The sequence below is a fragment of the Acartia tonsa genome, chromosome 1, assembly GCF_053477335.1.
Source record: "Acartia tonsa isolate MP-2025a chromosome 1, ASM5347733v1, whole genome shotgun sequence".
In the NCBI taxonomy this organism is placed as follows: domain Eukaryota; kingdom Metazoa; phylum Arthropoda; class Copepoda; order Calanoida; family Acartiidae; genus Acartia; species Acartia tonsa.
Genome location: NC_137260.1, coordinates 27,675,520 through 27,698,970, shown reverse-complemented (window position 1 = coordinate 27,698,970; position 23,451 = coordinate 27,675,520). Strand labels below are relative to the sequence as shown.

The 23,451-nt window shown below is 30.4% G+C and overlaps 1 protein-coding gene across 1 annotated transcript in view; it reads left to right on the top strand.

The window, feature by feature from the left end:
* LOC145316538 (uncharacterized) overlaps positions 1–23,451 on the top strand; it is a 249,816-nt gene that overhangs the window by 171,737 nt on the left and 54,628 nt on the right. The window contains exons 25-29 of the mRNA XM_080157114.1: positions 412–529; positions 7,134–7,215; positions 9,918–10,000; positions 19,283–19,427; positions 19,666–19,866. Coding sequence (XP_080013240.1) covers positions 412–529; positions 7,134–7,215; positions 9,918–10,000; positions 19,283–19,427; positions 19,666–19,866 — 629 coding nt within the window. The remainder of the gene's footprint in view (positions 1–411; positions 530–7,133; positions 7,216–9,917; positions 10,001–19,282; positions 19,428–19,665; positions 19,867–23,451) is intronic.

Sequence of the window (23,451 nt, the reverse complement as noted above, 5' to 3'; positions counted from 1 at the left end):
TTAAATATTAAGTTATAAAGACAATTATGTTCATTAGTAGAGCAGCAATAAAATAAAATTTAACATAGTACATAATAAAAAAAACTCAAAAAAATACAATGAAATACAATGAAAGTAAACTAGATACAGATGTATGTATAGGTAAAAGATCTGTCAATAGTAAATATTTTTCTAGCCTACTTGGAATAGGAGACATGAGGGCATAACTAATTTAAAGAGTAGTGGCCTTACAAAAGTAAATAAGTATAAGCTTCTACATTTTTGTGAAATAATTATCCCAAATATAAGCATTGATATTTTTTTTGGCTTCAAAGCTGTTATTCTAATGATTTATTTTCTCTCATTATTTATTTAGTGTATTCATGTTCTTTTCTGGCAATTTTTTTTTCTAATGTATTTTTTCTCATTAAGGATGTTTGTGAAAGTATGGCTACGGTACGGCTCTGGACCCAAGTCCTCACCCCTGGATTTGCTCCTGTATGACTCACAGTGCTGGCATTGCTCCATCACTGGAGAGTGCAACGCCAAGGAAAGTTTTTTTCTTCGTTATCATTTTAATTTCAAAGATTTTTTTTTTCAGCAAATAGCTTAATTTTATTCATAACTGCGAACAATTTAAAACCGTGCAACAAAGTGTTCTAGATTCATTTTGTGTGTTTCAATGATTTATTCAACTTATGGAAAAAAAATCATAACAATAAAATACGAACAATTTTACTTAAAAGAAACATATCATACATGTAAATAAAAATAACATAATCATGTCAAAGAATAATATAAATAATAAGCTAACTACATATGATAAGAGATTAAATTCGTTATAAATGAGTTATTGTCATAAGACATATGACCCTCCTTGGGTCAAAGATAATTAGGGCACAATGGGCCGAAATGTTGCCATAAATAAGGCAGTCATCAGTATTTAAATACTGGAAAATAATTATATGCCTATGTTACTTCCCATAATAACATAGTATAATGCATATATAATAAGATTATAATAATGATAATCAACATGATAATAAATAATATAGATTTGTAGTTGAATATATTGATGTTATTCTTCTCTCAGATATGTTCTTTCAATTGATGTAATCATGATTCCACGGAAAGAATGATGGGTAAAACCGTCAGCTTTGCTATTGAGGATATTTACAGTTTGTACAGGATACTGAATTCTTCTGTATTAATACTTGGCGAAAAATTAACTTGAAAATGCCTTAGTATAAGACAGTTCGTCTACAGCACGACGCAAACATTTAATTAAAAATGCCTTTGCTCATAAGAAAGTGGACAAAGCCTGGCAGAGCAACCAAGGGATTTTACTGACAGGTCAGGAGTAATAACTGAAACAAATAAATATCCCCAAAGTTTATTTGTTTTGTCTCTGATATGCCTATTGTGGTTCCGTTTGAAATTGTAGTAGATGTAAATTGTAGAAGGTGGAGGAGCTGGGGGTGAAGAATGAAGTGAGGTGATAACACATGTTTGCCTTTGGGGTCAACTTGCCTGATGTTCTGGGAGAAGAAAAAGGGAAGGCGAGGGGTAGGCAGGACGAAGATGTTGAAAGGGGGAGATGAAAATGAAAACACATGTTTATCAAACAAAACAAAAATCCATGTAAAAGGATTTTTTGTCATATTTTAAATTTCTGGTTGGCTTTCACTGAGCTGGTAAGTTGTTCTGATCTTCATGATGTTTTTTTCTTAGAATTCTTCAGAATCCAATAGGTTCTTATACAATTGTCAGCCCATTTTCATTATAAGCTGACTGTATAAAAAAAAGACTAAAAAAATTCAGTCTCTAACAAAAGACAGGAGCTCAAGAGAGGTACGTGCGCACCCCATCACTGCAAATTTTGTATCTACCTAGTTATAAAAATTAATCATAAAATTTTTAACATATTTTGATATGATTATGGAATTTTTAAAAACTGTGATATTAAATACTGACTCAGTGGTATTGTTTGGTCAACTAGGAAACGAGTTTGTATTATTTTATAGGAAATACATATTAGTCACTGATTTACCCTAATAGAAATATTAGCCTTCCAATAATATCTATGAGTCATTAATTGTTTTTTTATTTCATTTTATTACATTATTTATAACATAAAATATCTAATGAAGGGTGTAGCAATAAAAAATGGTAAAAATATTTTTAAAGAACATTTTAGTGTTATTACTTTGCTTTGTTTTTTTGCACCAAAACTTAACATGTGACAAAAGTAATGTGGAACTTATAGAAAACGTTCTGTCTCCAACTTTTTCACTAGTGAAAAAAAAAATTTAGATAAATTCTTAATTATTAAATAACAATAAGGATATAATGTTGTAAAATATAAGATCTCACCGGCGGAAAAGTTACCAATCCCTACATCCATGGAAGCTTCAGTTACAAGGAAGTTTATATTCAGTGAAGCGTGGCAGCATTCAATTCTTCGCGCCACAGATTTTCAACAATTTTCCTTTTTGCACCCTAACAACTGTTTGCCAATTATTTGTGCAGTTCAACGTTGAGTTAGATTTTGCAATGGCGAGGATTTTTATGTTAATTCGATCATGATATTCTGAATCTGATTTTTTTTTTATGTTATTGATTAACATCAAAACTTCTTTGAAACTGTCCTTCATAAAATATATTTTCTTAATTAGCGTCAAAGGGAGAGCAAGGACGTCCGGGCTTTTTTATTTTTTTTTTGGGGGGGGGGTAATTAAAATATAAAAAAATGGAGTGGGTAATCATCCCTTTACCCAAACCCCCATTGAAAGAATGATTTTCACTCAAAGTATCAATATAAAGATATGTTCAAAGAAGCAAGGAAAGTTTTAACTTGATTTAACACATGCACAATTACACCAGTGAGAATTAAAGCAATAAAACACAGCTTTATATGTTCAAGGCTAAAAACTAATTGTTTCTTCTTCAACAATAAATCAAATAAATAGAAAAAAAATTGCAAAAGTTTTCTCTTTCGGTTATTTTTATAGTTGAGATATGATTAAATATATTGACCAGGGCTCGACAGCGGCTCATTCTAACCTAAGTGCAGCTTTTTGGCTGATTATTAAAAATGGCGGTTTCGATGCAGCAGTAGATTATATTAAAAGTTGAATATTAAGTATTGGCTCTGTTTATTCTTACGATTACAAAAAAGTTTTTTTAAGAGTTATTTTTCTTAAAAGGCCGACTGTGAGCAATTGCAATTGGCTGATTTATTGGCGGCTGCAGGTCTGTCATTTCATACCGATTTGGCTACAGATGCGGCTGCCAAGCCCAGAAATTTATAATAATTTAATGATTAATTATGAAGTATATTGATCAAAAGTTAATAATTATAAAAAGCCATCAGTATAGCGCATCAATGACCCATGACGATAAATATAAATTAGAGCATAGCCATCTAAAACTCAAAATAATTAATGGTTCATGTTCATCTAAGTCAGCTAAGTGTCTAGGTTAATATAGAAAATAAACAATCGACTATTTATTTCTCGCATCGTATTATAGACAGCTTTCCGCGGATACAAAATGTACAATTATAAGATTAAAACCAGTTTTTAGCCCCGAGATGCCGTAGAACACTTGATATAATACGATGCTAGATATAATTTTTTCGTACGGATGGGAACTGGTTCTAACCCACCAGTTTCGAATGAATACGAGAAATATTTTAAAAATTATTTTTTTTCAACTTTGCCTTTTTCCTATTTGTTCTTGTTAATTAGGTTTATAATAATAAATGCAACTATGAGTAATAGTTTTATAGAGCACATATTTTAACTATTAATAATTACATTAGATGTTAGAGGATGTGGAAATATCATAAAACAATAATACAACTGTACACAAAAAAGAGATATTAGGGTTAATTTAATTTTGAAAATTTATGGTAGAATTAATTATATCAAGGTTTTAAACTAATGAAAATAGTGTAAAGACTCTATTTTAGAAAAAAGTGTAGTTTTGGTCACCTAAAAACAGTAACACTTAAACACAAATAAAGATTTAATAATCAGGAATAAGGTATAACCAACAAGCGAAATAAATTTAAATTGATATTCGGGGGACAAATGGAGATTTCGTCAGTTTTACGATGTGTTGCCCCCCGTCAGCTGAAAATATTTATAGGTGATATGTGTTTTTTTTTTCTGAATTAATTTCTTTGTTGGTATAAGCTGGTTAATAATAGCTATAATTTGCATCGTATTAAATATAATTAAAAATTATAACATAGTCTGGGTCTTTGGCCCCTCAGAGTTAGCAAAACTGTCATCATTATCTTAAATTTTTAACTGTCTTTAATATGATGTTTTCAGTATGGCTGGGAACCGATTCTAATCCAGCGGATATTAATCGGTATAAAAGCCATTCTAGAAAGTTGTGTTATTACTAATAGAAAGGCAATCATAATTTTATAGAATGTTGCCTTTTTAATGGCCGCCTAATGTCTTTATATAGAAACATAAATAAAATCCTATCCTCTAAAGATATTACTGAAACAAATTTCAATTTAGTAATAGCTAATTCTACCCGTTAGAAAGGATAAAAAGGCTCCTTCTTGACACCAGGAAGCAGGGATATTTACATTAAATTTAAATAAAAATCAAACATTTTTGTATACAACATGTCTTTTTAAAAAAAAATTGATTATTTTTTTCTTTTTGATTCTTATTTAACAACCTTCTTACATTTTCTAATAAGATATTCCTAAAATGAAAAGTATGATAATATATAATAACTAGCGGCTTCGCCCCTAGCCTCTAGGGGCTTTGCCCCAAGAGATGACAACAAAAAAAATTTTTTCAAAAAAATAAGAAGAACTAAAGAAATCTTCTACAAAAGAAATTTTCTACAAAAGAAATCTTCTACAAAAGAATTCTTCTACAAAAGAATTCTTCTACAAAAGAATTCTTCTACAAAAGAATATTTCTACAAAAGAATTCTACAAAAAAAAAAAAAAAAAAAAAAAAAATGGAGGGGGATTTTTTTGTTTTTGGGGGGGTTGGGGGTGTCCCACCCCCCAAGAAAATAGCTTAAAACCACCACAGGACCAATAGGTATATACCCTGAAGAGTAGAATCCGATCGGTTCAGTGGTTACCGAGATCTTAAGGGACGGACGGACAGACAGACGGACAGACGGTCAGACGGACAGACGGACAGACGGACAGACGGACAGACGGACAGACATCGTTCTACTTTGTATTATAGATAATAGTAAAAAAATACCCATGCATTAAATAATTTTTTTTTACTAGAATTTTTTTTTTCTACTTTTACAATTAAGAATTAAAATCGCGGGTGCACACACCGGTATAGTTAAGGTGCATAATTGTAATGACACAAGTTTCAAGTGGATGATTTACACCTTTATTTCTATCACCCCACCACCGTGGCAAATTAGAAACAAAGAAGTTCACATAAAAAAAACTCAATAAAAAGAGACGACAAATTAACGGATGCCATCATAATTTTTACAATTGTTATTTTTTTTTCTTCGTTGCTCTCTATACTCATTATGGAGAAAGGAATCGGTATGTTTTATATTAAGACCTTTAGCGTTCTTTTAAAGATAGAGTAATTTATGATTCTGGAAGATACAGACCAACATAAGGACAATTGTGTCCATATAAATCATAGCTTTCACAAGCTTATCACCGTTTAGATAAAAAGAAATAAAAAAATATGGAAAATTTAAAGATAGTCAAGAAAAGTGACTAAAATTGTTATTTTGTCCGGGGGAAAATCTAAAAATTTGAAAATTTTCTTAACTTATTCGGTCGTGGAGTGGGACGTGTAGATAGACTGTGTAGTTATAGAATATGTGTGTTATTACAGCTAAGCTTTAATTAAGCACCTTTATGCCTGACACTCACACTCAACAGAAAGCTTTGTGTTTATTAGTTGGTTAGGTGTGTCTTTTGTGTCCTTTCTTTCTTTATTATTTCTTTCTGTGTGTAAAGGAAACCGTTTTTTCTATCCTTAAGCTATTTATTGGTACGTGTTCTGCAGGGATAAAAAGGGGACTTGTCTCAATACATTAATTAAAACTTAATTGCAATTACAGCAGGCTAATGTATATACAATATTTATACAAGTTTATATGAAAGTTATTCTAGCTATTTAAATTTTTCGATACTTAGATGAACTAAAACCATTTACTTTTTTGTTAAATTTAGATTTATAAATTCTTTTTTTTTTATTTTGAATAATTAATTGCATAATACCTACAGCCCTGTGTTATGTTATAAGTCTATATATGTATATATGGGACAAAGTAAAAGGTCAAAATTACATGTAAACCGCAATTATCTTGTTTTAGTAAATAAATTAGATCAGAGCGTACTAAAGTGCAATAAGGATTAAACAAATTTTAAAAACAAAGCTTTTCTATAATTAGGGTCTGTCCGTCCTTCTATCCTGGACAGTTTAATTTTATTTAATTTAAACAGGCTAGAATTGTCCCATCGATTTAAAACTTTGCATGCTGATTCTTAACAACTAGACAGGATTTAGGAAGCGTAGCAACTCTATAATTGTTACCAGAAAGTCCGTTGTATACACGGCTGAGTGCTTATATAGTATTACCCCCTCTAACAAAGTTGGCGATTATCGCTTTGTAATATTAAAAAATGCTAAGATCGACTGCGGATTTTCCACCTTCTTGATAGGAAGATTTTGAATTGATTATTTTACTTTTTTGCGGCTGATTGAACACCATCTGCGAATGGTGTTCACATAATAATACACAGATCAAATATCAAATTAGCAAAATTTAAGTTTCTTTGTTAATTGATGTATTTAATTTTGCTAAAGTCAACAGGGTCGAACAATGCAAACTATGTTTCATGATCAACTCTTTATCGTTTTTGTCATCCGCCATAGTTTAAGGAAATCACCTTCAGTATTTAGTCTGGTTAAAAGAATGGTCTTAATCAAGTTATTACAATACATATTTGGCTCTAAAGTAGGTTATTTAACTGTAAAACAATGTTATTTATCAACTTTAGAATTCCACATAAATTAACAAAGAAAATTAACCTGTAAGACATGCTGCACTTTTGCATGATAATTACATATTTTTTTTAAATATTTTTTAAAAACGGAGAAAAAAACTAATTTGTTTAACAGACGAACAACAAATGTGTTTTCAGCGCAGCAACCAGCAGTGTCCATACCTTCAGAATTGGTAAATCTATCTCAAATGAAAAAGGTAAGTTTATTTTTTATATGACTTGTATCCCTAATGTTAAGTGCTGCTACTTTTTTTCATACTTGTCATTGTCTACTACAATATTTATAACATGAAATTATCAAAATTTTAGCTTTAATAACATACAAAGGATGATTCTAACATGTTCAAATTTTCAATTCTTAGACGTATAGACGTAAGAACAGACAGAATGACACGTTCTGAATATAGAAAAGATTCGATATTTTTAGACAGTATCCTATTCGTGGCGTCAGAAATACTTAGACATAACATTAGGCATGAAAAAAGAAATAAAAATAATAATAAACCTTAGTAAATAGTGAGCTATGAAGTAACCTTCCTAATATGAATTATTATCATTTTATTTTATTTAAACCACACTCTCATGCTTAAGAATAAAGAACGGTAAAAAGACTAAAAAGTTTAATAAATGGCCTCAAGAAATTTCTTCAAATAGCCTTGAACCTGCCTAACTGAAGACCCATTTCAAGAGTTATCGTTTTATTTGTTTACGATACATTAGTGGATGGACATTCATGCATACATTTAACCACATATTGTTTTCGTAGTTTCCCTATCCTTTATCCCTGACACAGCTACTTTGTGTGTTTGAGAAATGACGGGCTGCTCAATTTATATAATGTTCCTCATTTCCCTTATTTTGTTATGTCACCACTAAAATAAGATTTATGATCTTGTTTTTTTATGGCTTGAAAAGCGAGCAATATGGATAAATTTTAGAAGATTTTTTGAGAGCAACAATTAAAGATGCGCATTCAGCTATAGTAGTTGTTTGTAGGGAGAGTGATGACATTGGGATGTTTATTACACTAGTCACCAAATTCTTATATTCGTTGTCTTAGCAACCTTGGGAACTTTTATTGAATTTTGATTGGTTAGTGCATTTAGTTGAGTGTCCAAACGTTTTAACCACTAATTGTAATCTACAGAAGGGGTAACTTTGTGTATCAGAATTAGGTTATCAGCATTGGGGTATCAGCATATCGTTGATTGTCTTATCCCTTTCGATCCCTGGGTTGTTTGTATGTTTGGTTGACTGTGTTATACTTTATGAGTCCTAAAAACTACAATAAGTTCAATCCAACATTTGCCTGGCTCCTTACAACTATGGCATGCTAGAAATTTGAAGAGAAGTTTCCCTGTGGTCATTTTTGTTGTCCTTGTTGTTCTTTCAAAATAAATATTGGCCATCTACCTTTGGCCCAATCTTTCAGGAGAATTGCTGAAGAAATTACATTTCTTTACTTTAAATTTAAATTAGATAAAGCTGCGATATTTTAATTAATAACAAAATTATTTACTGAATTTTTTTTACAAATTGTTTCTAAGGTTGTTCCTTTTATTTTTTAGCCTTCGTGCATTAGGATATAGATCGAGATCATAGCTTAAATTCCCTTCTTATATGACACTGTCTTTAACAAAAAATGGTGAATCCGCTTTTTTGTAAGAAGGATACTCAAAAACCCTCTTATAACCATAGTCCCTGAAAAGGGCCTAATTTTGCAAAGATTCAAAACCTAACCTAACAACAATAACTCACACCAAAAAACTCAACCTACTAAAATTTATTTAGGTGGGGTTTTTTTGGTGCTCCATTTTGAGATATGTAATTTTGATATAAAAAAGTATTCTCTTGTTACTTGTTTTTCTTCTCACAGAATACACCTTTTATTAGGCCTTACTCAATTGTTTCACTTCACTGTAAAAATGTTTTGAAAACGGAAACTAAAGCCTAGTTCACAAAAGACATGGGTCGACCTCTGGAAATTTGAGGTCGACCTAAAGAAGCTTTAGGTTGACCGATTTTATAAAGGCATTTGTTAGTTGTACTTATTTTGGGTTAACCTACAGAATAAATCGGTCGACCTCCAAAAGTTGTTTGTGAACTGGGCATAATATTTCAATTTTACATGAAAGCACATTTTAAAAATATAACAGCTTAATATATTTTAATCATAGTGGAAATGTCCTCATATAATGTTTTTCTGTCTGTATAAGCGTCCTTAGCTTAATTTTTCAGTGACAGCTGAACCGTTGTGTTCTGCTTTTCAGGGAATATACCTACCAGACCTGAAAAGGTTCTAAGCTATTTTCATAGGAATGAAAAAAAAATGTTTTTACAGTATAGTGCTGCTATTTTTTCATTGTTTTCTCTATCTAATAATTTTAACATGTATGAAATAAATGGATTAATTGTACAGTTGGCTCTTTATTGCTTTTTATAGAAACTTTTAACCTCAGGCATTTATATCTTGTTTTGTTTAAATAAAGATTAATGGACTTTTGTAATATAGATCTTATATTCCCTAGTTCTGTCTAAAATAATCTGTAACGATGTCTTTCTTCGTTCCGTTAAGTTTCAAATAATGTTGTTAGTGCTTTCACAAAAGGGATATAATTTGGAAGTTATGCCTGTTATTAAATGATTAAGATCTCTCAAACGGCTGGAAAAATTTTTTTTTTGGGGGATGCCTATAAAGGTTTTTCGTGGTTCAACTCAATTTTATTCTTTCAAAAGAAAAATATTTGTCCGGTGGTTTGCATAGGGTTTTGACATCCCCCTTAAATTATAATCAAGGGGGTTGAAATTTTATTGTCAGGGGATTGGGTGCACATCCTTACATCCCCCTTCACAATTTAAAAAATTTTCTTATTCTTTGTTGTTATTTTTTTTGTTTCAGACGATTCTGAAATTTGTTCACTGCCACATGATTCTGGAGGATGTGATAGAAAAGAGTTCAGATATTATTACAATGCGCTAGAGGTAAGTTTGGCAACTGCTTTGCTCTTTAGTGGATATTTTTTTCATAGATTTGAACTTAGGGTTTCCCAGATTTTGTTAAAAAATATAAGATCTTAGAGTGATGATCTTAAATCATTATAATCATGAGTAAAACTATGAAAGATTATAATTAATCGACATCTATCTTAAGTATAACAAGTAATACTTCTAACAAGTATAACAAGTACGGCAAGGCCGTGGTTATTTTATTTTCTTATATTCTTTTTGTTAGTGTATTAATTCCGAAAAAATCTACATATATAAAAACTTTTATAAAAAAAACTGAACTTTGTACTTTTCATAATTAGCCATTTTTTATTCCCATATTTTGCTTTGAACAATAAACATTTTTACTGAACCTATAATAAAAATAAGTATTAAATTGGAGAACTGGGCTATTTAAATTCCTTTTAAATTATAATCCTACAAATTTATTTGTGTTAAAACATGCACATTTAAAATTGCCAATTCCCTGTCAATACACAATTTATAATTGTACAAAAATGCATTTTTTAGCATTTTAGCGCCATTTTTCATTGTTGGGTCAAAATTTTGGTACATTCCCTTTAATGAATATTGAACCAACCCCATCCACCCACCCCCCTCTTTCAATATTATCAGCAATGAAGGATCTCTTACAGTACGGGTCTCGAACTCTGCCACTACAAGATCTGCTAACCCTTACTAAACCTTTCTTATATACAAAAACAATGCCAAAAATTTTGTTTCTTCAAAAAATGTATATGTTGTCCACAATAAGTTGGAGGGATACTGCCTTAGCATGCATTTTCAACAATGGAACATGACTGTAACCAAACAATCAACTTTGCAAACAAGTATAAGCGTTATGGGATTAAATGGGATACAGTGATAGGTTACCATTCATAACAATATTAGAAAGATTAGAATTAAATGATAAATTTTTTATTTCTTTTTTAAGATTTTAACCTATAAAACCTAAAAATTTGATTTTGATTCTGTAAATTTCTAAGTTTGGTCAAAAATAAATATATTAGTACTTTAATTGCAAAAATACTAGAATGGTTATTTAATGCATCGTATTATAGACAGCTTTCCGCGGATATTAAAATGAAAAACATGATTTTTTAGCCTGGCTGAGAACTGGTTGTAATCCACCCAATATTATTTTTAATTTATTATTATATTTGGAAGTCATACTGGAAATTGTTATAAAGCAAAGTTATTAAAAAATAGACTTCTTCCATCCATTTTACTATTCCTAAATCCATGAATAAAAGGTTTACTTATTATTTTGAATTATGTCTGTAATTCATTCACATTTCTGCAAGCTGGACAAGGTGCAAGATAAAACAATTAATTTATTTCAAATTTAAATTGCATTTTGGTGTTTTTTTGTATATCAATTATCATTAATATATAAATGACTATAAATCTTAAAATACATTGTTAAACAATTATTGCTACACGAGTTTTATGTAGCTTACTTTGTCTTAACTAGCTGCTCCGCCTCTAGAGGTCTCAAGGGTTAATTGAAGGAGGGAGGTGGGAAGGTCAAGTATCGAAAGCAAAAGGGAAAAAATTGGAAGTTTTTTTCCAGAGGCAATTTCTCTTGGGGAGGTAGCGATACCCTTCCCAGGAATTGTTGCAAATAGCTTTACCTAAAAGAACCTTCACCAAATCGATTCAACGGTCAGTAAGTAGACCCTTCGCTACACACACACACAAAGTCTAAAGACATTCTGTTACTCTTATTAAGGGTAATATTCTTCTAAAAATTTAAATACAATTTTTTCTTTATAATATTAGGTAGTATAAATAAACCCTGTTTATAATTATAAGATATGGCTCAATGTTTTGCCCAAATAAGGTGCAGCAGCATTGCTGTAAAAAATGAGTTTCAAGTCTACCAAACAGTTAACATCACATTTATTCTTAACTAAACAAGTACGGCAATATTAAAATCAGCATAAAAACAAAAACACAAAATCATATATTTATGGTTACTATATGTGTACATAAAAAGGTTTACATTGAACAGATTATTAATTTAGTTTTAAATTATCCTTTATGACTTACATTGATTATTACCCATGTGATATTTTAAGTAATGTTATTCTACTTATGAAATTGTGATAACAATTTCCTGTTGATATTAAAACATCACTTTAGTATGACACTTTAATAAACTTAATACATCAATAAGCATGTGGACAAACAGACAAGCCCAAGTGAAATAGCAGCCCCGCTAGTAATAACACACAACACAAGTTCTGGCTATCTTTCATATTTTGATAAACCTGTCCTTTTTTTTTAACTTTTGTGCATAATAGGCAGCCATTAAAAACTGGAAGTTTGCAGCGGTTCTGGCAAATTTTTGATGGATTGTAAAATTGGTTGTGTTAGGACGAGAAAGGGTTTAGTTAGCTATTTTGGTAGAAGATAGATCAGGATTGCTTAGTTAGTACCCCCTTATTAATCTTTTTCCTGTAAAAATATATAAATAGTAAAATCTATATATAAAACTTTTTGAGGGGGATAAGAAATATGAAAATTTTACTTTAACTTTTGGGCCTATTTTAAGCTATATTAGGTTAAGTAAGGGTTAAGAGCGGGGGAAATTCTTTGATATAGAGGGCGCTTCTGTACATTAGGCGGTTCGAAGGATTATTCCATAGATGGAAATTCAAATCTTATTATATAAAGAAATAAGCTTTTTTGTCTGTAGTGTAGCACCTTGAGGGCCTCTAGGGGCTTCTTGATAGGGGTGTAGCCGCTAGTATATATTGAAGCAAACCTTATAATAAGTATATCAGCTTCAAAGATGTAATCATTCTAGTCAATCTAAACTTAAAATTTGTCTTTTTTTGACAGTTAATATTGATCCAACACCTTGAGGACAGGAAATATCTTTTAATTTAGATAATTTGAAACAAGATATCTTTAAAACATTTACCTCTAAATGCGCGCAATTAAATGACAATTTTATTACACACACTTAATCAAAAAATGGACATTTTTTATGACAAAAAAATATAAGTGACAATTTTTTTAATTTTAAAGTTATACAAGTTACAAGTTAATATATAGTTTATCCTACCCTGTGTATGAAGCTTCATATCTCGATAACCGCTGAACCAATTGGGCTCATCTCAACAGGGAATATACTGGTACTGCGGTAGTTTTAAGCTGTATTGTTGGAGGTTGAGACACAATACCTATACGATATCGACTCTATAACATTAATTCATTTCTAATTGTTTGTCTGATATTTTAGTTGATGCTATGTCCAACATTAAGTAGTAGATATATTAATAACATCATACACAATGGCATATTGACTTTATTATACATTAGTTTTCTTATTCTTTATCGCTTTTAATGCACACACACACACACACACACACACACACATACACACACACACACACACACACACACACACACACACACACACACATACTTTTTTCTGTTCGGCCAATTTGATATAATTGAAAAAAGTAATTGGGGGGATATGAATGAAAGAACTGTCATCCACAACCTTCCTTGTTCTTAACATATGGTGGGCCTACAAATTATACAGGGACTCAATCACGATACCTGCGTGTTGATCTTAGATGTCTTGTATTTTTATTGACATAGATTATAGAGATGTATGTCGAATGAAATAATAGAAGGTCAATAAGATATTGAAGGTGCCGAATATCTTTTATAACTTTTTTGCTCAAAACACGTAAAGACATAAGTTTGATAAAATCATTTTTTGACCTCAGATAAACGATAAATTTATCTTTTAATAATGGCGTAAGAAAACAAAACTTTGTAAGACAATTGTTCAGCAAAATGATTGAAAGATGTATTTTTCTTCTTTGGCTTAAATTTCCATTAAACATTTTTGAGGCACCACCGCCTTTTTTAAAAGACTTTATCATTTAATTGCTCACGGAGGCCTATTTAGTCATACTCTCAGCTCTCCTGTTTCAGGGTAGAGAACTTTATTCTTGAAATATTAATGAAGGGCAAGGCAGGGAAGGAGGGACTGTAAATTACACTGGTACCAAAATTTTTATTACCACGTTATCTTATTTGTTTACGTAAAAACTTTGGGTTCTTTTATCAAATCTTGATTGGTTGTTTAAAGCTTTTGATCTAATAATTTTATCTACAGAGGTGGTAATTTCTTTTATCATCATTGGGGATGTACATCAATGTATCATCCATTGTCTTATTCCTGAAGACAATGACAAAATAGTTTATTCCATATTACAGAATAAAAAAAACGAAGTATGCTAAAAATCACCTTAAAAACAATTTTAGATTTTCTTTCATCTGCTGCTAAATTGCTAATACTTTCATTTACTTTTTAGTAGCGAAGCTACTCTATAATTCACTTTGTCCGTCAGTCAGTCCGTCAGTCAGACAGTCCGTAACGCTATGGGGGAAATGGGATTTACTCAGCTCCTATAAAAGATAGAATGCTGAAATGAAATTTTTTGACAACATTCCCATCATTAAAGAGCACAATTAAGTATAAAACATTGATGACGATAGGACCGCTTTTAAGCAGGTTTTAGGCTATTTTTGTATTTTTCACATTTTTCTCCATATCTTCAGTGTTTATGGTCCGATTTTCAAAATTTTTTCAGTTATAGATATCAAAATTAAATTTCCTGTCGTTTAAAGAAAACAACTATGAGAGTCAGACTGCCTTTAAGCAGGTTTTAGGCTATTTTTGTATTTTTCACATTTTTCTCCATATCTTTGGTGTTTATGGTCCGATTTCCAAAATTTTTTTCAGTTATACATATCAAAATTAAATTTTCTGTTCTTTAAAGAAAACAACTATAACGGTCAGACTGGCTTTCAGCAGGTTTTAGGCTATTTTTGTTTTTTTCTCCATATCTTTTGTATTTATGGTCCGATTTCCAAAATTTTTTCTGTTATACATATCAAACTCAAATTTCCCTGTTGTTTAGAGAAAACAACCATGACAGTCAGACTGCTTTTTTGCAGGTTATTGGCTATTTTTAAAGTTTCCTCTTATTTTTCCATATCTCTGATGCATTTTGGGATATCAGTATCAAAATAATTTTTCCCATTGTTATGAGCATCTTTTACTTTGACCGACATCGTTATACAAAATAAAACAAGGTTTTGTGTTTATTTTCTTCAATAAATCTATTCCTGATTTTAATAAATAAACTTTAAATCTACTTTTACGTATTTCCATCCATGATTTTTTGGGCTTCGCTACTTATGGATGTTGTCATCCTTGTTTAGATAGTTGTTCCTGTCACCTTACTCTCAATTCACTCGTGTCTCTATTTAGAGATAATATATGAGCTTTGTGATAGTGCGAGATTTTTTTTTGACGATTTTTTAACGTCCAGGAAACAGCATCTTTCTATTGAAAATTCTTATAAAAAATTATTTCTTTTTTTCTATTCGCATATTTAATAAGACATTCATATTTTATTTTTGTAATATCTGTCTAAACCCTATAACCACATAAGAATCAGTTTTTATGAAGTAATTATTTGATTGGGCTTTATATTGAACAAAAGTGCCTTTTGTTCCTTAAATATGAGACGGCTTTTGTGTATAAGGGTAATAAAAATTCCTGTTTGTTCTTTAAGTACGTAATATTATATTTTGCTTTACTTAATCATATCTGTATCATGTTACATGTATGAATACAAATTACTTAATATGATGCTTGAATTAGTTTTAATATTTTGCAATCAAATTATATACCAGTGGGATTATACAATGCTATATATTAAACAATACATACAGAGTGCCCAGTATAAATGTGGCAAAATTAGGGATTTGGAAATTTTCATTTGAAGTGTTTAAATTTTTCCTTTTTAAAATTTTCCACTACTATTAACTATAGGCTGACAGACAGAAGAACAGAAGGACATTAACAATAAAAAAGCTAACAATTTTACATTTTAAATCCAGTGCTTAAGTCAAAATGCCATTGGAAAGACTTTTAAACAACAAATTTAAGCTGACTGTATCAATAAGAAAACATGAGGAATGTTTATACAAGTCAACTTTTGCCACGTACCCTGTAGGTAAATACAGTACATATATTCAGACAAATCTTAAATTCGACCATGAAGGATTCTCAGAAATAGTTTATTTTATTATCGATAATAATTGATAATCTAAATCATGAGAACAGATATTTTTCTTGTTTCTTCAAATTATAGGCAGATTCAAATATTCAATTATTTGAATTTTAGCAAATATTTTTGATAGCTGTTTATGATTTAATAATGATAGACATATCAGTATATTAAAGACGTAATTCTTATTACTAGTAATACAATTTGCATAATTTTTTAACCAATGCAATGAATATGACTGATGGGGTATACTAAGCAGCTTATAGTACCTAATAAAAATGACGTCATACAATAAAAATGATCAATGATAGGCCAGCAGATATTTCCCATTGGTCAATTAAAATTTGTCATTTGTATTGTATGACGTCATTTCTTACTAAGCATTATAAGCTGCTTAGGGGTATAATTAAATTCGGCATTTTATAATTCTATAGCATGAATAACCCATTAACCATAGTGTCAATAAGCGAACACATGAACTATGATACAAGCCACATATAGGATCTATAAAGTAGCTGCGCTGCTAAAAAATATATAAACCAATTTGAAGACAACTTGACTCAATAAATGCCAATATTTGCATAAACAAAATATATATACTTATGTATACACTCTATAAATAGAGGGCTGTGTACAGGGACAGGTAAATAGGATTAAAAACAATCTTTTACACGCCCAATAAAACGTTACGATGGGGGAGGGTGAGAGGGGGCTATTAAGGCTCTAATTTACTAAACCACTTGGGCCCAATGTTCTACAATTCTACACCGCAGAGTTAGGACCACCCACTTGGGTTAGGCATAAAAAACTTACCGTTACTTATTTTGTCAATTTATTATTCCGTTAATTCCTGCTACTCAATAAGGTGGCTGAAATTGGCTAAACATGACTTGAAACTTGGTGTAAAAAATCTTGAAAACATTTCAACAGTTACAATTTACAAACATAAATGATATTGAATAACTCCATAGAAAGGGTGCTAACATTTAGGGTATATCTTTGAAAAGGTCATGTATTTTGCTTTTAGTTTGAAAACTGTCAATTTGTCGATAAACTATTTCAATTTATTTTGTCGACTTATGACATTAAATGGGAGTAGTAATGACAGACATTTTATGCTTTAAAATGTGATCGATAATTATTTTATTTTTGATTATACTAATTATTTTTTTAGATTGATATATGCATGATCATATTTTTTTTGTTGCAAGTATATCATATACCAAAAATATTAGATTATTATGGGTAGTTGGGGGATATGGGGTTAGGTCATTGGATGAAATGTTTATTTTTTAGATTGGAAATATTACATAAAGTTTAGTTTTTAACTTGCTGAACATTTCTTTTCTGTGTTAGAATCGTTATCCGCTAGAATAAAAAACAAAAAAAATGGTAAACCTTTAAATGTGTTACGATTTTTATTCCAGGGAAGATTAAATTAACTCCTATTATACTAGCCCTGTATTACTGGAATAGATGAAGATTGTTGTTATTGAAATGCACCCAGAGAGTGAGTATGCAAATAAGATGGCAAATTTGATCATAAAATATCTAAAATCAATCTACCCCTCCCCCTCTACCCCCTTCCTTTACTCATACCCTCTAAAATGCATATCTTGGAAAATTATTGGTATTTTTTCTAAATTTCAAAAATTTAATATTGATCTGAATAGTTTTAGTTCCATAAACCCCATCTCCTTTACATCATTTTAAAAAGGTTTTGAATTTATTTTGTCTAATATTACTGTCATTTTTGTAGGAAAAGAGATCTTTAAAAATGTCCATATTTATTTCATAGTTTGCCATTTTTACAACCACCCTTTTTTACTTTTGCAAAATGAATTGAGATCCTACAACAATCAATAATCTAAAATGATAATAGCGAAATCAAAATTTGTTTATTGATATTTTGGCCGTTATTATGACTATTATAACTATTTGTTGGGAATTTAAAATAGTTTAGAATGCATTTATGATATTTTTACTACCTACGAGTACGACTAGATAGGGGTTTGTTAATGGTAGTTAAAATTACCCTTTTTGCTTTCTGTAATGCAGCTACTCTGTAAGTCAAACATGCAAAGAATATTTTCTTTCTATGATGCCGCATCAAAAAATCATCATTTTCTATCTTTTTTATGCAAATTTTCTGTACTAATGTATTTACGATTATGCAATGTTTATTGAATAGTTTTGTTCTAGATGTATGTTTTTCATGCATGTACGTACAAAATGTACGGTGTTATTCTCCAAAGTGCCTGTCGAGCATAGAAACCTCTCATATATTTTAATTGTATTGAAAAAAAGGGGATGGATAGTATATTGCCTATACCTTATGGCGTAACCCAGTGGGGCTACTCAGTAACTAATATAACCTAACCTAACCTAAATAATAATAAATCAACAATGAAAAATTAACCCACATATAATATAAAAAATATAATGGAAGGGGAGTTCTGTGCTCTAGAAGGCACTTTAAGGGAAAACACCAATTGTATTTGAACAATAATTTCAATTACAAAGATAAAAAATCATAAAAATAATTGGTATTTTGGGAATTCTAAATATAAAAAAGCTTAAAATTGATATATTAAATATGTACGTACTGACCTTCTGATTTTGACTATAGAATTACTGCTCCCTAAATTATACCTTATCATTTAAAGAATCGACTTTTAAACTTTTAAATGATGAAACGATTCGAACAAAATTTTCTGCAATTATTTTCCAGAACCATTGTTTCTGTCATTGGGCATTTAAATAATAAATGTATATAATTGTTTACGCTACATAAATTATGGTAATATATATTAATAAACTTTTATTATTATATGTTCTTCTATATGCAATATAACAAATATATTCAATTACATTTATCATTTTAGATTACTAATAAGTTTATATATTAAAAGAAATCTAGAAATTACACTAGTACCCAACGTTTTATAACAACGTTAATTTATTCATTGGATAAAAAACTTTTATTGAATTTTGATTGGTTTGTTTTAAACAAGCAGTGTTCAAACTTTTGGACCAATAATTTTCATCGACAAAAGGCTAATTCGAATATCATTATTTGGGTATTATATCAATTTTTCGTCAATTGTCTTATCACTAAATATTTAGGCATCTAACCTTAAATTATTTTTAGCGCCGTTGTAAGCTGTTTGTGTACGGAGGATGCAAGGGCAACCAGAACAATTTCATCTCCGAGATTGACTGTGTGCGAAGGTGCGGAGATGAGAGCACTCTGGCGGACTTACCAGAGCTTACTCAAATTACCACCAGAGAAATAGGTATGTAAATCAACCTAGGATTTGAAAAAGAATTTCATCTTAAGATTATTCAGAGCCATATTTTGGTACTTTTTTGCCTTTACTTTTCTGCTAGTTGTCACAGCTTTCTCAAAAAAAATACTACATTTTACACAGAGTTTTTATTGTCGAAATCATTCCAAATTATTTTTATTATGCCACATACCTACTTCAGGTTCAAGGTTAACCTTAATCCACTTTTTTTATATTTAATATTTAGATCAATGCTCTCTGCCCAAGGACGAGGGTATATGCCCGGGTAACGTGCCCCGTTTCTACTTTGACCGGAGCGCGCAGCGGTGCCTGCTATTCTCGTATGGCGGTTGTGGCGGCAACATCAACAACTTTGTAACGGAGGAGGCGTGCATATCACGGTGCGGTGGCCCCACGGGTGCGCTACTTCATGCTATCCAACTTCATGGTAAGCTTTTTTTCTCATCATTCTACATAAAAGTAAAAAAATGAGGCAAACAAAAATGGAATTAATCTTAAATTTTTTGTTTACTCTCAGAGGAAAGCTGTCTGTAATGCGATGCGATAAAAAACTATTATCAAATTTAACTTCAGCATTTTTACACAAGTTTAATTTTCGTACCAACAACTGTTTTATTACTTTCTGGATTATAAAGTGTTATAATTATACTTAATTATACACATACCAGTTGTAGTCGTAATTAATTAATTTACTTTTTTAGTAAAATAAACACATGCATACTTATTAGTTATACACACATTTTTATATCTTTTTAGTATAAATATAATAATTCCAGCTTGACTATAGCCTAAGATTTTAAGAATTGTTTGAAAATTGTATAATACAATATTTTTTGTATATGGCAACCTTTTAATATAGTTATATTTCCTTTTTCACTCATTTTGAAAACTGAATTTTTTTTAGAGACTAATTCAAATTAAACTTCCTTTTTCAATAGTAATAAAATGCATTTTATACAAAATGTAATTTATGTTAGTAAATAAAAGTAAATGCTTAGATGACTTTATTATTAAAGTATAAAATTATCTAGTGATTATACTAAATGGCTTTAAAAAGTGATCTTAGCAGGGGTTTAACATTAATCTCATTTCACAAAACACACTTTTTGCTTTAATTCTGCTCTAGATAAATTACTTTGATTAATTGTCATGACTTTTAATAAAATTAGTATCATATGTGTTTAAAGGGTTGCAATATTTTATTTAGCCTATTTCCTTAAAGTGCCTTGTTCAGCATAAATACCTACCCCCCTCCCCGGTCCCTCCCCCCCCCCTACCCATATTGATGAAATAAATTGAAAATGAGGGGTTGGGTTTACAATTTAGTTTGTTTGTTTATTTCTTTAGGTCAGGTTAGGTTAGGTTAAATTAGGTACCTTGTAGCCCCGCAGGGTTAGGGCCCCCTTCAGAGGTTAGGCATAGGAGAATAAATAGTCCAACCTTATTTCAAATTTATTTGAAAAATAAAAAAAAAACAGTGGGGGGATGGGGGATGTCAGTGCTCGACTGGCATTTTGTGTACCAACACCTTTTATTTTGTTAAATGTTTAACATTCTTAAGTTCAAGTTCATCCAAATTCATAATTCCAATTTATATAGTTTGTAAATTGGAATTAAATACACTCTATCTAAAATATTTTTAGGCAATATCTTAAATATTTTTTTTGTTGTATAATTTAATATCTTTTCTCGTATTCATTCGAATCCGGTGGATAGGAACCGGTTCTCATCCATACGAAAAAACTATGTCTAGCATCGTATTATATTCAGCTTTCTACGAATACAAAAATGTAAAATCATAATAATAATACATGGTTTTAATCTTATAATTGTACAATTACATTCTATATCCGCGCCGCGGAAAGCTCTTTATAATACGATGCGAGAAATAACTATTATTGATTTTAAGATTTTACACTAGGATTCGATTTTTTCTGTCTTATAAGGTTGACATTTAATAATGCGTTAATTTTGCCTGTTAAAATAACTGTCTGTAGCCTATTCATCTGTCAGTTTTCAGTTTTTGCTATACCGAGACAGGGAGAAGTGAAAAAGTAACATATAATGAAACAAAGCACATTTTGCCATTTTCAATATCTTTTTAAAAGCGAAGCTTTTCTATAATTAGGGTCGGTCCGTCCGTCCGTACGTCCGTCCGTACGTCCGTCACGGATAGCTTTTTTCGTTAATTTAGACATGTTAGAATTGTCCTATCGATTTCAAATTTTGCATGGTGATTCCTTTAGTAGTTAGGTACGATTTAGAAAGCGTAGCAACTCTATAATCATTACCAAAATGTCCGTACGTCCATTTTAAACATGTTGATTTTTTCTTTTTTAAATAGCTTTTTTCGTTAATTTAGGCATGTTAGAATTGTCCTATCGATTTCAAATTTTGCATGGTGATTCCTGTAATAGTTAGGTACGAGTTAGAAAGCGTAGCAACTCTTTAATTGTTACCAGAATGTCCGTACGTCCATTTTAAACATGTTGATTTTTTTACATTTTAACAACAAATTTGTATTTGACCTAATTATCCAATTGGTCTGATTTTTGGTATACTGATTCCTGGGACAAAAAAGTACAATATTATAAGCGAAGCAACTCTATAATTAAGTCCTAAAAATGTAAGTATGTCCATAATCATTATCCTGTATCAAGCAGTTTTTCAACAAATTTACTTACAATTTTGCTTTGACTCTTATACATTTGCATTCTGATTATTCAGTTCTGTCATTATACAAGTGTTAATGTCCGTTTGTCCTACCGTTTCAGAGCTTCACTTTTATGGATGTTGTCATCCTTGTTTTTATACATTTCAATGTTTTTTTATGGATCGTCATTAGGGATTAAAATTACTCTGTGAAAATCAATTACAATAAACTTAGATTGTTTTGATTGCTTTGAATTTGTTTTGGTGTCTTATGGCTGTGTTTTGTCTTAATTTCTACCATATATTTGTGTACAGGCAAATTTTACTAATCCCAATATTCCTGCGTCTATTTACAAGATTATATAATTTTACTAATCCCAATATTCCTGCGTCTATTTACAAGATTATATAATTTTACTAATCCCAATATTCCTGCGTCTATTTACAAGATTATATAATTTTACTAATCCCAATATTCCTGCGTCTATTTACAAGATTCTATAATTTTACTAATCCCAATATTCCTGCGTCTATTTACAAGATTATATAATTTTACTAATCCCAATATTCCTGCGTCTATTTACAAGATTCAAAATTTTACTAATCCCAATATTCCTGCGTCTATTTACAAGATTCTATAATTTTACTAATCCCAATATTCCTGCCTCTATTTACAAGATTCTATAATTTTACTAATCCCAATGTTCCTGCGTCTATTTACAAGATTCAAAATTTTACTAATCCCAATATTCCTGCGTCTATTTACAAGATTCTATAATTTTACTAATCCCAATATTCCTGCGTCTATTTACAAGATTCTATAATGACATAAGTGACAAATTGTTTCTATGTAGACTTGACATCCACAAGATAATCAGCATGAAATAGATCAAACTTTGATAAAGAGGTGCCGACATGGTTTTTGTCGTCAACACCTTTCAAAAGCATTTTTCATCCATTCTTTGCAATAATTAACATTTAAGATTTGTAAATAGTGATTCTTTGCTTTTGAATCAACTTTTTTTCGGTTTGGAATAATTTGATTCAAAAGCCTCACAATTAAAACTTTGATAAAGTCGTGAGACGTTAAGGAATCTTTGAAACAGATTTTTTTTTTCATAATTTAAGAGAAAACATTTCCTAACCCTTTACCATTTAAACTATTGTCGGATGTGCTCATACCATCTAGGGAAAAGCAGTAAAATAGCATGAGACCTTCCCAACTCAATCGGTTGATGGTTGATATTTTTTACAGTTCAGTTCGGTTTAGCGGTTACCGAGATCCTTCGCTACACACACACACACACACAAAGAGACAGACACACATACCCTGTTGCTTTAATTAACAGATTTCTTGATT